The sequence below is a fragment of the Protopterus annectens genome, chromosome 17.part0, assembly GCF_019279795.1.
Source record: "Protopterus annectens isolate FY-2018-M chromosome 17.part0, PAN1.0, whole genome shotgun sequence".
Taxonomy (NCBI): domain Eukaryota; kingdom Metazoa; phylum Chordata; order Ceratodontiformes; family Protopteridae; genus Protopterus; species Protopterus annectens.
The window spans coordinates 739872313-739887857 of NC_056751.1; the positions used below are offsets into that span (position 1 = coordinate 739872313).

General features: G+C 41.0%; 1 protein-coding gene across 7 annotated transcripts in view; it reads left to right on the forward strand.

Annotated features, from left to right (window-relative positions):
• ARHGEF11 (Rho guanine nucleotide exchange factor 11) overlaps window positions 1-15545 on the forward strand; it is a 4318379-nt gene that overhangs the window by 3730906 nt on the left and 571928 nt on the right. For all 7 annotated transcript variants that reach the window (XM_044059024.1, XM_044059020.1, XM_044059026.1 and 4 more), the window contains one exon: window positions 8192-8279. In XM_044059024.1, coding sequence (XP_043914959.1) covers window positions 8192-8279 — 88 coding nt within the window. The remainder of the gene's footprint in view (window positions 1-8191; window positions 8280-15545) is intronic.

The following is a 15545-nucleotide window of genomic DNA, read 5'->3' on the forward strand; positions in this document are numbered from 1 at the left end:
GAGGAGTTTAGAAAGGATTGGGAAGAGAGATGGGGATAAGCAATTCACAGATATTGGGGGGGGGCATATGTGTATCTCCCAAATATGCAGCAAAGTCTAGAAGATTTAGGAACTTTGCCTGGAAGTGTTTACATAGTTATTTGTATACCCCAAGTAGACTCCAAAGAATGTTTCCTCAGGTGGATATCAAATGTTGGAGGTGTGATGGGCAAGAAAGAGATAGCTGGGAACATTTGTTTTGGGAGTGTAATGACTTAGAGAGAAGATTTAGGAACTTTGCCTGGAAGTGTTTACATAGTTATTTGTATACCCCAAGTAGACTCCAAAGAATGTTTCCTCAGGTGGATATCAAATGTTGGAGGTGTGATGGGCAAGAAAGAGATAGCTGGGAACATTTGTTTTGGGAGTGTAATGACCTGGCAGACTTTAGGGATTCCCGCTCTGTCGGAGATGCTGGGTGAGCAGATTGGACTGACTGGGGAGATGATTTTTTTTGAGTTGTGCTACAGAATCAGAATTGCCTAGACATAGTAAAGCCTTGCTGAGTCTAATTATGGTTGCTGCCAAAAAAGAAATTACTAGAAAATGGAAATCAAGGTCTAGACCAACTTTACTAGATGTAGTATAGTAATAGAAATAAAACAACTGGAATTGGGAGCTTTAGAAAAGGGAAGGAGCAAACTACATAGGAAAAATGGGAATTGTGGGAACAATATATGCAACACAGGAATGAGGTTTAAGGGGCAGGATTTGAATGAGCCATATAATGCTTGACTGACAATGACTGGATGGTTTATAAGTGATGTATACTGTTTCCAAGTACAGTTGTTTCAGTGGCGTTTGTGATGTAAACTGTTTGCAACTAAAGTGGTGTAACATTATTTTTATGTTTTTCATTTATATAAATGTAAGATTGCCTTTGTTTTATGTGAAAATGTAATAAAATTTGAAAAAGATATTTGTAAAAAAATGGTAGGAACAAATGCCTCAAATTGACTGCTGCACCAACAGGCATTACCTAATCTGAATTAAGGTTATCCATGCTAAATCACATTTTACAGCCTGCTTTTTCCACTCACAATAATTCTTGTCTGTTCTTTTCTTGTCTCTGTTCCCCTTCCAGGTGTGAAAAATGGCTTGCATGTTTTCAGTAAAATTTAACTTTCAGTCCTTGTGTAAAAATTGCATTGGCCACCTTTAAATAAACTACACTGTGCAATGTTATATTAAATGTATTTAATTATCAAGCCTGCTCTGTGGCAACCACTTGTATAACTTGTTCACTTTCAACAGTTTCACACTAAACTGCTTGCCACTGTGCCAGTAAATGCTAATTACACTGTATGGCTTGCATTTCTGTTAGCAAAGAGTTCTCAGCTGTAAGGATTCAATGCTTGCACCTACAGAGAGAGCTGCTTTCCAATAAGAACAGTCAGTAGTGAGAGAAAAAAAATACACCTAATAACTGCAGATGCATGAAATAATCTTTGTAAAATTCACCCAGCACACACTGTTCATACTTCCCATTGTAAAATGCTACTTCCTGTAAACGTATTGTCTTCCTCTGAGAGCATTGCTGATGGAAAAAATAACCAAGAACTTTGCAAATGGAAGAAGCGTACAAGTTTCCATGCCTTTTTTCATTTTGTCTTATTGTTCAAACATAATTGCTGAAAAACCTTGCCTGTAGCATAAATCAAGGACATTAGTTTAGATATCCACCCCTGTAAATCAAGGGAAATTATTATCGTAATTCTTCATGTAATGTAATCAACACACTTGAAAGTCCCATCCTCATCTCAGCAGCCCAAGACCTTAACATTAGAGTAACTTTAACTTGCTTCTGTTCCGCCTTTGTTGTCTTGCTACATTGTAAGACCTGCATATCTTACAACTAAGAATGAAGTATTTCCTTGCTTTATTATCTTTAAGATATCCAGTAATCGATGATGACTCCCCCACCTCACATTTAGAAATACCCATGACTGCACGTTATTTAAAAGTGCTTTATAATATAGCTTGCAATTTACATAAAAATGGTTTATACATATGTTAATAAGGACAGAAACTGTTTTACGTGGTAACGTCTTTATTCCTGTCAGTATCTTTTAGACATTAGTGACATAAAGTGGGGTATATGCTTTATAGTTTACCCACCAGTTTACACAGCAAAATTCAGCCACCACTTCTTGCAGAGTTACAGTGCAAATGTCTAATCATGTATCTAATGGGACTGATGCTTTATAGTCTCCCATTTATTCTCTAATTTCACAATGTTACTGGTCATCTTCATCTCCCAACACCAGTCTATGGTTAAAATCCTAAGTATTTCTGATTTTCCTAATCAGCTTCTGTGCTTTTTTTCTGTTGCTCACACATTTTTCCTGTGGAACAGTGGAAGATGTTTCACTGGCAAATTCTGTCTATGGGGTTTGTTGCTGTCAGATGAATAAGAAGCAGAGAGCCCTTCTCTTGCTGGCTCACTCTTTATTGTGTTATTTTTTAAATTTCCTCTTTAGCCTGATCTGCATCAAAAAATATCTATGATATTCTAAAAATATTCTGAAGATAAGTTGATACAGTAGATTGAATCTCACACCTGCCTCTCAACATTCCCTGATTGCTGAGATGAATTTGCGTCTCTTCCACCTGATTTACAGTAATCGTTTTTCACAATCACACCTGTTGTCCCCATTTTTTAATACCCTCCCCCCTTCTTCCATAGTTTTGTCAGAAGCAAGTCTTTCTGCTAATGTGATTGCATCCTTACTGTTAATTGGTCGTGGCTGCTTTCTTATGACTAGATTTGGAGCATACTCGCAATGTGCCCTCTCATTTATGAAATTTTGCTGTTGACCACCAGTCCAGCTGCTTATTTGTACTTTCGTAAAAGTAATGTAGTCTGTTCCTTCCAGTTTCTCAGGTACAGCAGAAAATCTCAGGTTTTCTCCGTGCACTGTTTCCTAACTCTTAGTTTTGAAATGGCTCCTCTTGAGAAGACTGATAATATTGTTTTTACTTTACTTTTTTTTATTTTCCAATGTCTTTTTTGTTCTCATGTTTTCCACTTTGTGAAAACAGTGATGCGCATCCACGAGAAAATAAATAATTTTTGAAACTAAATATGCTTGTTATTCCTCTTGAAGGGAGGATTGCTACAAGATTCACCATAAAGATTTCTTTGTACTGTCAAGTTTTAGGAACACTGCAGTAAGTTCTGACAAAAGCTTTTTTAAGCAATGTTTTATTTTTGCTGTGATTTCTCAATGCTTTTGTAATCGATCTCTTTCAAAAAGTGAGGTGTTATTAGCTTCTCACTTTATCGAAGTCTCAGAATAGCATGCTGCCATATGTGGTGCCCTACTTTAACTTTATAGGTTTTTAAAAAGTTTTATTTGTGAATGTTATGCAGAACAGTGTGTAACAACCCCAGTGCTTTATTAACAGAGGTTGCAGATGGCAAGTAGTGAGCTTGATCAAAATCTTCCACTGAAGTGTCCTCAGACAAGACAGAAAGATCTGTCTGGTACTTATTTGAAGCAGAGAACAGTATTTGCCAGACTAGAGGTCAGAAATAGGGCAGTGGTTGTTGATGAAGTTTTAGATTGTCATTGTCAGTCTGTCAGCTTGGTGCAAGGGTTAAAGCTACGAGCTACTAACAAGCTTTATCTTTGTAGCCTTTGGTTTCATTTCTTCAGCTTACATTTGCCTGTTGTGTGACAGAGCAAGTCACTTAGCCTGGTAGTACTCCCAGGTTAATGCTGAAAATAGGCTTGTTCCTAGCAGATTTACCCTGCTAACAAAAAAAAATTAATTTGGTAATGCAATCCATGTACCCATACCTGCTTGAACTGGGAAAAGTGGTTTTGTTATCCATCTAGGTTAGTATTTTACTCTCATGTTTTGTTTTGTTTTTTGCCTCTTAACACATGGCTGTCCCAATTTTTGAGTGCCTCAACAGTTGTGCATCTCTGCTGTCCATCTTGGTTGGATTTTATTTATTTATTTTTTTAAGATCTAATACTTAGAGACTGCTCTTTTTCCGCCCCAAAAAAATGTTTTTTCCATGAGGCATCCTCATTGAAATTTTTTGCTGGTCTTTAACAGGAAAGCATTTGAGAAAGGAGAATTGTTTTCTGTTTTATATTTTGGGATTGGCATAGTTGTTAAGGTAGTTACCTCACAGACACAAGGTATAAAGTTTGATTCTCACCTTTGGCCACTATCTTATTTTGGCGAGGTATATAATAGTTTATACCGGATGTTGGTGCAAAGGGTTAAAGCTTGGAGCTTTAGTTCCTGTGGTACATTTATTGATTCTGTCAGCCCTCATTTGTCCATAGTGTGACCTTGAGCAAGTCACTTGGCTAGACAGTGCTTTGGGGCAACTGGAAGTTTGGGCTAGGCTCCTCAGTCGTACCCTGGACTGCAAGCCTAGTAACTATCTATGAAGATATGTTTGACCTTGTCTCCATTAAATGCTAACAGAACTCTCTTGATAGAACTATTTTAGAAAATGCACCATTGGAGTAGTACAGTATCAGGTGGCTGGATGTTTTGTATGAATCGCTAATTAACTGAGATGTTCTTGTAGTTGAAGTGTCACAGTAAGTACTCTGTATCTGTTTTTTGCTGTTGCTTGTACCTTTGCACATTGTGAATTCAAGCACTGTTAATCAAGGATGTACTTTTAGTTATAGGGAATTAACATGAGCAAACAAAGCAAAATGTAACAACTTTATCTGTAACGCACAGAAGGGGAGTTGCTTTTGTGATGGAAACATGTTAAATTTAAAGGATGTGTGGATACAGTTTTTGTGTTAAGCCATGCAGCTGTTTGTTACTAAGTAGCTCAGCTTTTAGGTCTAATTAAAAAGTAGCATGATGGTTGCTTGTGTAACTAGTTCAGGGTTGCGTGGACATAGGATCTTAGGATCATAGGAGATTACCTAGCCAACAGTTTATCCCCAAAAAAGAAACCTCAATCAACACCTGTCACCTCTGTCAGTGAGGGACACAGGTGGAACCTCTTGGATGGTTTTGTGGTTTCTGATCCACTCATCAAGGTTGTGCTTAAAGTGGGTCAGTGACGTATTTTGATGTGTATGGCGAGTCTATTCCAGAGACAGGGCAGCCTCTGGGAGACATACCTGTCTCTCCAGCAGGTTTTGTTACTGTCACATATTAGATTTAGGTCTTTCGAGCAGGTAACGCGCAAGGAGTTAGAATTATGGATATGGAACTTCTCTAGTAGAGCAGGGTCTGAGATTGCCTTGTAAGAGAGACACAGATCACCTCTGTGCAGTCTGTATGATACCGAGTAGAGTGATAGTGATTTGAGCCTGTCCACATAAGACAGGTGTTAGAGTCCATGGATTCTCTTTGTGAGGTATTTCTCTGGCCTTTCCAGTCGGTGCAGGTATTTGGAGAGGTACATACCAAACGGGATGTTGTACTCAATTATTGCCTAATGAGGGAGGAGTACAGAGAGGTAATAACCTCCTTTTTTCTGGATGCAATCCCTTTACTTATCAGATGAACCAAATAAAAGGCTTTTCTGACCACTGCCGATCACATGGTGGTCGTATGTGAGATTGTTGTCAACCTGTGTACCCAAGTCTCTCACCATATGTTGTGTGCTTAGGGTGTGGTGGTTGATCTGTTAATCAGTAGAGAAAGTGTTTTTGCTGAATTGTGTGATGATACTTTTTTTGTGTTTAACTTAAGGCCATGACTTTGGCACCAGTCATTTGTTGCTGTGAGACCCTCTTGTAGTATGTTAACATCATTTGGGGAGTCAGTGACAGCACCCAAGTTACAGTCGTTCACAAACTTGGTCAGCCACAGGTCTTTTGTCTTTGCCTGGACCTCTGAGAAGTAGATGCCAAACAGTAGGGGTGCCAGGACAGATCCCTGGGGAACACCACTAGTGACAGGTCTGCTGTCAGAGGTGGAGGCACCTATTTTGACCTTGTGGGTCCTTTCGATGAACCAGTTGGTCACCCACCTGATGAGATGGGGATTTATGCCAATTTATGTTAGCTTTTCGATGATGCCCGAGTGGGGATTGTGTCAAAGGCTTTGGCCAAGTCAAGATAAGCTGTATGTACTGACTTTCCCTCATTCGATGCTTTGATGATAGTCTCAAAAAAGTCAACCAGGTTCAACAAGCAAGATCTGCCCTTGACGAATCCGAACTGGGTGGGGTCAAGTGCTTGGAGATTGCATATATCCCTGTTTATGAGGTCCATAACAATACACTCCACGGCCTTACAGATCAGACTTGCCAAGCTAATGGGGTGATAGTTTGTAGGGTCAGTAGTGGCAGCACCTTTGTGCAAAGGGATGACAATGGTAGTTCTCCACTCTGCTGGAATGAAGCCTGTACTTAAGCTGTGGATGAATAGGGTGCTCAGTGGCAGGCCAGTTCTTGCTAGAAATGGTGCAGAATACAGTCTGGTATACTATCAGATCCCATGGAAGCTGTGTTTTTTGTCTTCAATAGGGCCTTTAAGACTTGATCTACAGAGCTGTGGGACAAGGGATGTCAAATGGGCCCTTGGGGAAGACGGGGTGTTGAAGTTTACACTGAACCTGTCTGCTAGCAGGTTGGCTAACTCAACAGGATCAGTGTAAGTGGTAAAGTTAAGAACTAATTCCAAACACACCTGGGCTTTACCATGGAGGTTCCTGATGTAACTGAAAAAGGCTTTGTGGTTAGCCTTTGATTCGGAGGCTAATTTCAATTCATAATTGGCTTTGGAGGTTTTCACTAGTGATTTAATTTGCTCACTGAGGCTAAGGAGGGAGTTTTTCCTATTGGGAATTTTTGCCTTTTTAACCTTGGACAACAGTTTCTTCCTTTTGTTGTAAAGCCTGTTGATAGAGGATGTCCACTAGATAGGTTTGTGTTTCCTTGAGGAGCAGGTTTTCGTTCTGTTGGGTATGGCTGAGTTCATACAGTTGCACAGGTGCTTGTATACTGCACTGGCATACTGTTCAGCATATTTGTCTGCATCCTCTGAGGGGGGTGGTGATGTGAAGCTACTGATACCCTCCCTTAGATGGTTGTAGTCAGCTTTTGAGAAGTTTTTTAGCCTGGTTATGGCTGGGGGGGGGGGGGGTTGAATGGGATAGACACTTCGAATGAGACAGACCGATGGTCTGATCTCACCAGGGAAGAACTTACTATGGTGGTGGTGCATTGGTCACCCATGCTGGTGAGAACCAAGTCTAGGATGTTATTCCCCATTGTGGGGGATGAGACAAGTTGGTCTAGTGTGTTAGAATTGATGAAATCCAGGAATCATTAGGTGAGTGCATTAGAGCAGGAATAGTTCACCCAATCTATTTTGGGGAAGTTGAAGTCACCAAGGATCAGGGTGTTAAGGGATACCTTGATGGAGTCAAGTAGATCCAGGTAGGAGGAGTGGGTGTCCTGAGTCATGGAGGGAGGTCTATAGCTGGCTGTAACCTGGGTGGGTGTCTTGCCAATTGCATCTGGAGTAGTTCTAGTGGATCATGCTGGCAAACAAGTCTGGAGGTGTGCTTGTCTTTAACGAAAATCAAAACTCCACCACCCTTAGTCTTCCCGACCTTATTTTGGGGTTGGAATATGTGGAATGAGGTAGGGGTGCTCTCCACAGCCTTGAACCAAGTTTCCATGACTGCACAGAAGTTGGCATCTTCCAGTGTGAGGAGAGCCTCCAGTGAGTGCATTTTCAGGTTAAAGCTCCTAGCATTAAACAGCATGACCTTCAGTTTGTTTTTGACAGATCTTTTGTGTTGGAAGATTTGTCTTTGGGACATTGCCTAAAAAGGCACAATGGGGGAGGCAAGAGCCTTGGCCAGAATCCTGAATAGATGCTTGAATACAACCAACATTGTAAATTTTCATCCTGAGCAATTACAGTTCTGAGCGTAGTAGGGCTAGACTATTTTTGTTTGTCTGAAAGAAGTTTTGTTGAAAGTGCAGACTTAAGAATGAAATTTGTTTCTAATTTTGTCTTGCTGGTTATGATGTAATGTGCATTTCTGTGTGATGCAATGTTGGCAGAGTGTAGCAGTAGGAGTTGGTTATGATGTGATGTGCATTTCTGTCTGATGCAATTTCCTGGAGATATTCAGGATTGTGCTGTGCTTTTCTGTGAATTTTACTTCATATGCATTGTTTCTTTCTTTGTTTTTTCAGACAAAAGGGCCCTGTTTATCATAAACGCAGAAGGCGAACTTCCACAGATCTATCAACTCGTGGCAGGAACTTCTTTGGAAAAAAACACGTAGGTTTACTAATGTGTTCGCTACTTAGTCTTACATTTTATGAATTGTATTCTTACTTGTTGCTTCTTTTGTTTATAGCACTGTGGTTAGAAATGGGCAGGCATCAAAGATGAGAGGTAGGGATGCTAAACTCAAAGCTCTGAGATTACATTAGAACCCATTTAGATAAGCTGTGTAAAATGGACTTAACTGCAGAGTTGTCCTGTGTATGTGATGTAGCTTTTGGGGAGGCTTTTTCTTTTGTCTGTTTACCTTTCCTTAGCCTGTTAGAATTGAGACAAGAAGTTTAATGCTGAGCCTCTCCTCTCTACCGTTCTGTATTCTTTTTCTTTCTGAACATTTGTTTCTACCCAAGTGTCTAATTTTGTAATGTCATCTTAGACTGTGCCTCCCTGTGATTTACAGTTAATACCTGCCTTGTGTATGCCTGTTAGTAATAGCCAAATGTCTGGCATTCTTTTTTTGTTTACTCACACCCATCTGCAATGGATTTTCCCATCTCCTAACCTGAAGCCTTCCTGCCCAGGCAACTTTTGCAAGAACCCTTTTTCCTGCAAAAGTAAATGTGATAGGAAGAGTTGATCTTCCATACCTCTAGAACTCAAGGCCAGACAGTCTCAGCTCATTACCTAACATTTTCTAAGCCCATCTAATTGCACCCCTTTTCCCCACAGTTATATGTGAGGAAAGACTCCACTCCAGATGTCTCTTGCCAACACATAAATGCAGTCACACCTACCAGCTGTCATTGGTACCATTTATATTTGTGGTGTTTTAGTATTATTTTATATACGTACTGCTGGAATGCTGGAATTTTCCAGTACTTTTTACTCTCATCCCTGTCACTCCTAACTTGCTAATCTTTGAATGTAAGGTTAATAATTCTTTGTTTTCATTATTCAGCTTTCTTATCTTACAATTTTCTTCCTTTCAGACAATTATACGTATGTCTTAAAGACATGTAACAAATATCCACAAAACAGCCCAAACATAATACCAGATAAAACAGGGCTGAAGGTCAGTCAAGAGCTCTAGAGTTCAAACAGAATTTAATAAAACAAAGCATAACAATGAGTTGAGTGCTTAACTAACTTCAGTGCTGTTATTTGGTTATGTCTTAAAGACAGACTGATTTTTTTTGTATGTTTCTTGTAGTTTTTTGATTGTTAATAAGCTTAACTTTTATTTTATTTTTATTTTATTTATCCTTTGATCTGATGTACCTTTCATTTGACCCTCAACGGATGGGACTCTGATCCGGCTCAGCCGCATTTACTAGACTCTCCATACCTCTCAACCTCTAGATCAGAGAATCAGGGACAAAGAACCTTAAAATCAGGGACATTCAGGGACACCTAATTTACATAAAATGCATATTTAAATGTGTGCATTAATGGACACGCCCACCCATTTGTTCAATTACACAAAAACAGGGCATTGTTTTAAGCATGAACACTTTAAAAATTTGGCCAGATTCTATTAATTAATGAATCAATCAATTAATCAATATATGGTCAATCAATTCATTCATTAATTGTACTTGTTTACCAGGACTGCCCACTTTGTTAAACCCTTTTCATTGGAGTTCTAGAGAGCAAAACTTCATTAAAAACAGTACGATGCAATTAATTAATTACTTAACAGACACAAAAATAGGTACAGCATGCAATAAGAGTAGCACAGAAAACGTTGAAACATCAGAATACAAAAATGAAGTAGTCCATGACATACACAACAAAAATATTTTAAAGAGACTTGAGGTTAAACTATCCAAGGTGCAAAAGTGACTTTTTTAACAGGTTTTCACTAACTAGCCATGGATTTGAAATGTAAATACCAAATAATACTATCAGTTGTCTGAAACTATGCCATGCTCTGTACATTGTATACTATGCATACCTGGGATACAGAAAAAAGGCTTTGCCGGATGGAGAAGTCTTAATTCAAAAGGTTTACCCATCACTCTAAGCCTTATTTTGAATTCATAGACCCCTCTACAGCTGAGGTTTTCCTATTGCAGGACCCTCAGCATGGAAAGGGGTCTAATGGTCCAGGCTGCATCACTAATGTGGCAGCTGAGCTTACAGGAGTGGTTAATGCAAGTTAAATAATTTTTAGAGCTTACCTGTTTGATGAAGTTTTTGACCTGAAAATTAAAAAAAATCCTCAAACTCACACACACAGAGAAAAAAACACAGGTCACAGACCTCCTGGGAACAATTATTTAATCCACACACCCACGGGCACAAACAAACGATGACCACCACCACAGCAAGCTGGAAAAACCTCGATCACTCTTCACAGGTTCACAGATGAACCGAATGATTTCTCAGGTCTCAGACCATCCAATGACACGAATGAACGATATTCTGCTTCTCTGCAGCTCTCTCTCCCTCCGACAGTCCAATTCCAAGTAGCAGCCAGATGCAGTAGCTCAGTCCTCACCCCTAGTCCTCAGAGATTGGTATGTAGCCTTCCACCATCCCGATGCATTAATATATGCAGACTGAGCAGACCTTATTGAGCCCTCCATCCATAGCAGGTCTGCTGCAGCCCCTTGTAATTTCTGCATGTAGGCATTGATTGAACGGAAGCATGCTGGCTGGCTGCATGGAAAACTGGTGCAGTAAAGCAACTCTCTGATTGGATGAGACATCTACAGCCAGAATGGAGAGTTCTTCACTGTAGATCGCGGGTCTTTTTGCACCAGAACCGGGCACTTGGGTAAGTAAGCTTATTTAAGCTTACAAATGGGTGCTCCCGGTTAATTCAGGATGATTGGGAGCTATGCTTGGATACAACTCTCAAGCTCCTCCCTTTACCCATAATGCCTTTAGTACCTCGCATCTCGTTTGCCACCTTATCACTTCAGACACAAATCCTTCCCGCAGAGCTTTCGGGTGTAGGTTTTTGCAGTCAGTGCAATTTCTTTTGTAAATATATTACAGCTTTATCTTTCTTAATCACCTGTTCCTGCTTTTACCTTAGTTTTTCAGTTTATTTTGCATTAGGGTTATAGTTTATTTTCTCTTCTACCCTTGGTAGTTCTCCGTACCATTATTGCTGCTTGCCTTTTTCTTCTCCCTGTGTTTTTCTACCCTTAAGAGGGTAAATCCTTTCCTCTGCCATTGTTGGTAGTTCTCACGAAGAAGGTACCTCTGAGCCAAAGATAGTACGAGGTGCTGAATTAAGCCAGTTTATTCAATAAGCACAAACGTAGAAAACACTAAGGAATTGTCATCAATGACAATTCCTTAGTGTTTGTGTTTTCTACGTTTGTGCTTATTGAATAAACTGGCTTAATTCAGCACCTTGTACTATCTTTGGCTCAGAGGTACCTTCTTCATGTAGGTTACAGGTTTTATTTTTGGGTGCCTATCCTCTCTTGTTTGGTTTGTTGTTGGTAGTTCTGTTTAAAATAAAATTCATTCTAGCTTTGCTAGCCTGTTACCTCATTGATGCTGTGGCTGACAGGCACACTGTGTTTAAGAAATGCATTTCCTGTAGGCACAAGGTCCCTTAATTCTCATGCCCACAGAGAGTGCATTTATTATCTGGGTGTGTCCCATTTAAATACTGAATGTTCAGTTTCTACTGGCGTCAATTCTAAGACCCTTAGTAACCTTATGGACCTCATAAATAAAGACATAGGTGACCTCCAAACCCTGGATCCAACCCAATTCGGCTTTGTCAAGAGCAGATCCTGCCTGTTAAATCTGGTAGACATCTTTGAAAGTGTGATCAGGGCCATTGATGAGGGCAAATCTGTGCACACAGCATACCTCGACTTGGCAAAAGCTTTCAGCACAATCCCACATTCAGGCATTACCGAGAAACTTAGCATACTGAATGTAAATTCCTTTGTTGTAAGATGGGTTGCCACCTGGCTCACAAACTGGACACACATTATCGAACTAGGTGGCTCCACATCAACCAGCAGACCTGTTACCAGTGTGGCACCACAGGGGACAGTGCTGGGGCCCCTACTGTTTCGTATATACTTCTCAGACTTTCAGGGCAAAACTAAGGGGTTGTGGCTGACCATGTTTCCAGACAACTGCAAACTAAAGTGCAGTCATTGAATCCCCCAGGTGATGTCAGTATACTCCAGGAGGGTCTCGTGCAGACCAGTAACTGTTGTATTATTCACAGTCTCAAACTGAATGCAAAGAAATGCACCATTATTCCATTTGGCAGTACCCACAAAGTGCTAAGGGATCTGGAATCACAAATTGACTGCAGCCTTCGACCACCATGTGTCTACTGTAGTAAGGAAGGCTTTCTACGTATAACACTTGATTAGTAAAGGCATCGCGTTGAGAGCAAAGGGGTTATAACCCCTCTGTACTCTGCACTAATCCGGCCCATAATTGAGTATAATGCCCCGTTCATCATGTACTGTACAAAGCACCTGCAGCAACTGGAGAGACCTCAAAAGTTTCTAACAAAGAAAGATCAAGGAGCTCCAGCATGTGCAATACACAGACCGACTAATGTCCCTGTCACTATACTCCATGTCGTATAGACTTGTTAGAGGAGACTTATGTCTGGCCTTCAGTGCAATCCAAGACCCAAACCTAATGAACTTGCTGCATATCTGTAAATCAAATGGGACTAGGGCTACCCGTTCCAGGGACCTAAATATGGCCTGCAACTTAAATAGGACATGTTGGAGGGACAGATTTATCTCCCAGCAACTGCTGCGTCTTTAGAACAGGCTACCAATTCATGTGAAACAGAGCCTCTGTGACACTGTTCAAGAAGAACCTGGACCAGTGGATGGGACACCATAAATTCTTACCAATGATAGCACCCACAACCCTCCTGGACATGGGCAGTCATCACTAAATGCAGTCTTTGGTATTGACTAGCATTTTCATGGTATTACATTGGGATGAAACAGCTAGGCTTAAAATGACCTCTACATTAATGTCCCAGTAATCTCCTCTGATCCTATGATGTAACAAAGTGGTCCTAAAGGGTTTGTTATCATCCTCCTCTTCTCTTTCAGGAGCTCAAACCCTTGCAAAAAACACTTAAGGCCTCTTTGAAGTGGTCTCTCGCCTACTACCAAAAGTCAGCTTCAGCTTCGGAACCTCCTGCCAAAGTACAGTAAAAGTTGGGTCTGGCACCCACCAGTGAGAAAGAGCTGGCAGAGCAGATCTTCTCTGTCCATCCCCCTAACAGACAGTGTAGGGCGTTTTACAGATTCGGGAAGTGCATTTATGCCTCAGTGACCTTTGCCTTATGGTCACTGAACTGTTTGGCACATTTTGCCAGGCTGCAAAGGAATTTTAATAAAGAGCTTTCTGTATCCATTTTATGATTCCATGCCTGTGGAGGATCACAAGAAGCTTTCTTCACAGCTGTGGAGGATCACAAGAAGCTTTTTTCACAACTAGACACTCTTCTATCCATTTCTGTTGTTTCCATGGAGTTAATTTCCCATTCTACTGAAGATACCTCATGGGAGGCGGGTTCAGGCATAGACATAAGGAGACATGCCTGAATAAGCTTGTGCGACTTTGCAGAGCCCTTTAAGTTTTCATTCATAAATGCTGCTTTTGATGGATCATCCCTGTTGGCCTCACTGTCAAGGAAACATTTTCTCTGATTGAGCAGGATGGGAAGACCTTGTCTGCCATGGGCATCCTTTTTTCTACCCCTCAGAGATTTTTTTCCAGGAATCAGTGAGGAAGAAGGAAAATGTGGTTCCTTAACTCCCAGGGTCCTTTCCAAGACTCATGAGGGGATGTCTTCCCTACAGGCAGAGGGTAGAGTTCTAATGGAAGACACTGTCCTCACAGCAGAAGAAGCCTACAAAGTCAGGGTTTCCAAGATTGATTCTCAGATAAACCCTTTCAGAGCTCCTGAAAGGTTGCCCAGCTACTTGCCTCATCTTTAGAGGCAGTCGAGGGGAAGTTGTTTCTGCTCCCAGATGCCTGGAAGTCAGTCACAAAAGATATTTGGATGCTGAGAATTATATCTAGAGGTTAATGGATACCATTTTCACAAATTCTCCCAAACAAAAGAAGGCTGCCCAACGTTTCACCCAGTCAGAGGGAGGCAGCAGCTCCAGAAGTCCAAAATCATCCAGGAGGTCCCACCAGACCAAAAGGATTCAAAATCTACTCAAGAAGTACTGACTGAAGAACTTGTTCTGAACACAGAAGGCGTTATAAGAGATCTAGGAACATAGGTTGGCAGCACCCCCTCTTTTGACCACCACTTTGCCACTGTGGTCAGAAAGTTCTTCTGTGTGGCACATCTCATTACTAAAGGTTTTGCATCCGGGAAGAGAGAGGTCATTGAATCCCTCTACTCTTCCCTCATTAGGCCAATCATTGAGTACAATGCCCCATTTGGCATGTACCTCACTAGACACCTGCAACAACTGGAGAGGCCACAAAAGTACCTCACAAAAAGGATCTTAGGCCTTAAGCACTTGTCCTGTATGGACAGACTCAAAAAACTCCAACTATTCTCTGTCTCATATCACCTACTTAGAGGCAGTCTCTCCTTGACTTACAAAGCCATGTCTGACCCAGCTCTGTTAGAAATGCTGCATCTAAAGAAATCCCAATCCCTCCACACCACACGCTCCAGAGACCTCAACCTCATTACCACAATCAGCAGAACATCCTGGAGGGACAAGTTCATAACCCAGAGACTGCCCATGCTATGGAATAGACTTCCCATACATGTCAAGCAGAGCACCTCACTGGCCCTCTTCAAGCAAAATCTTGATGAGTGGATGAGAAATAGAATATTCACCCCATGGACCACTCCAGTGGCTCTACTCGACAGAGGCACTAGGAACTAAGGTCGGGTGACATGATGCCAGGATAATCCTATGGGCTAGGCTTGTAAAGGCTCCAGGGCTGTTAGCCTAGTACACACCTATGAACCTATAAGATTTTTTTTTAGTGCCAAAGAAAATGGGGAATCAAAGACCAGTTCTGGACCTCAGCAAACTGAATAATTTTTTAAAGAATTCATATTTCTGAATGGTCACGGTTCACTCCATTCTGCCATTTCTGCAAAAGGATAATTGGATGTGCCCCATCAATCTTCAGGATGCATACTATCACATTAGGATGAACAGATGCTCCCAAAGATACCTGCACTTATGACTGGACCTACCCTTTGGTCTTACCACAGTCCCTGGGGTGCTTAACAAATGCATGACAGTGGTAGCAGCTCAACTGAGGCTGCTAGGATTCCAAGTGTTTCCATACCTAGACGACTGGCTCCTCATTGCCCTA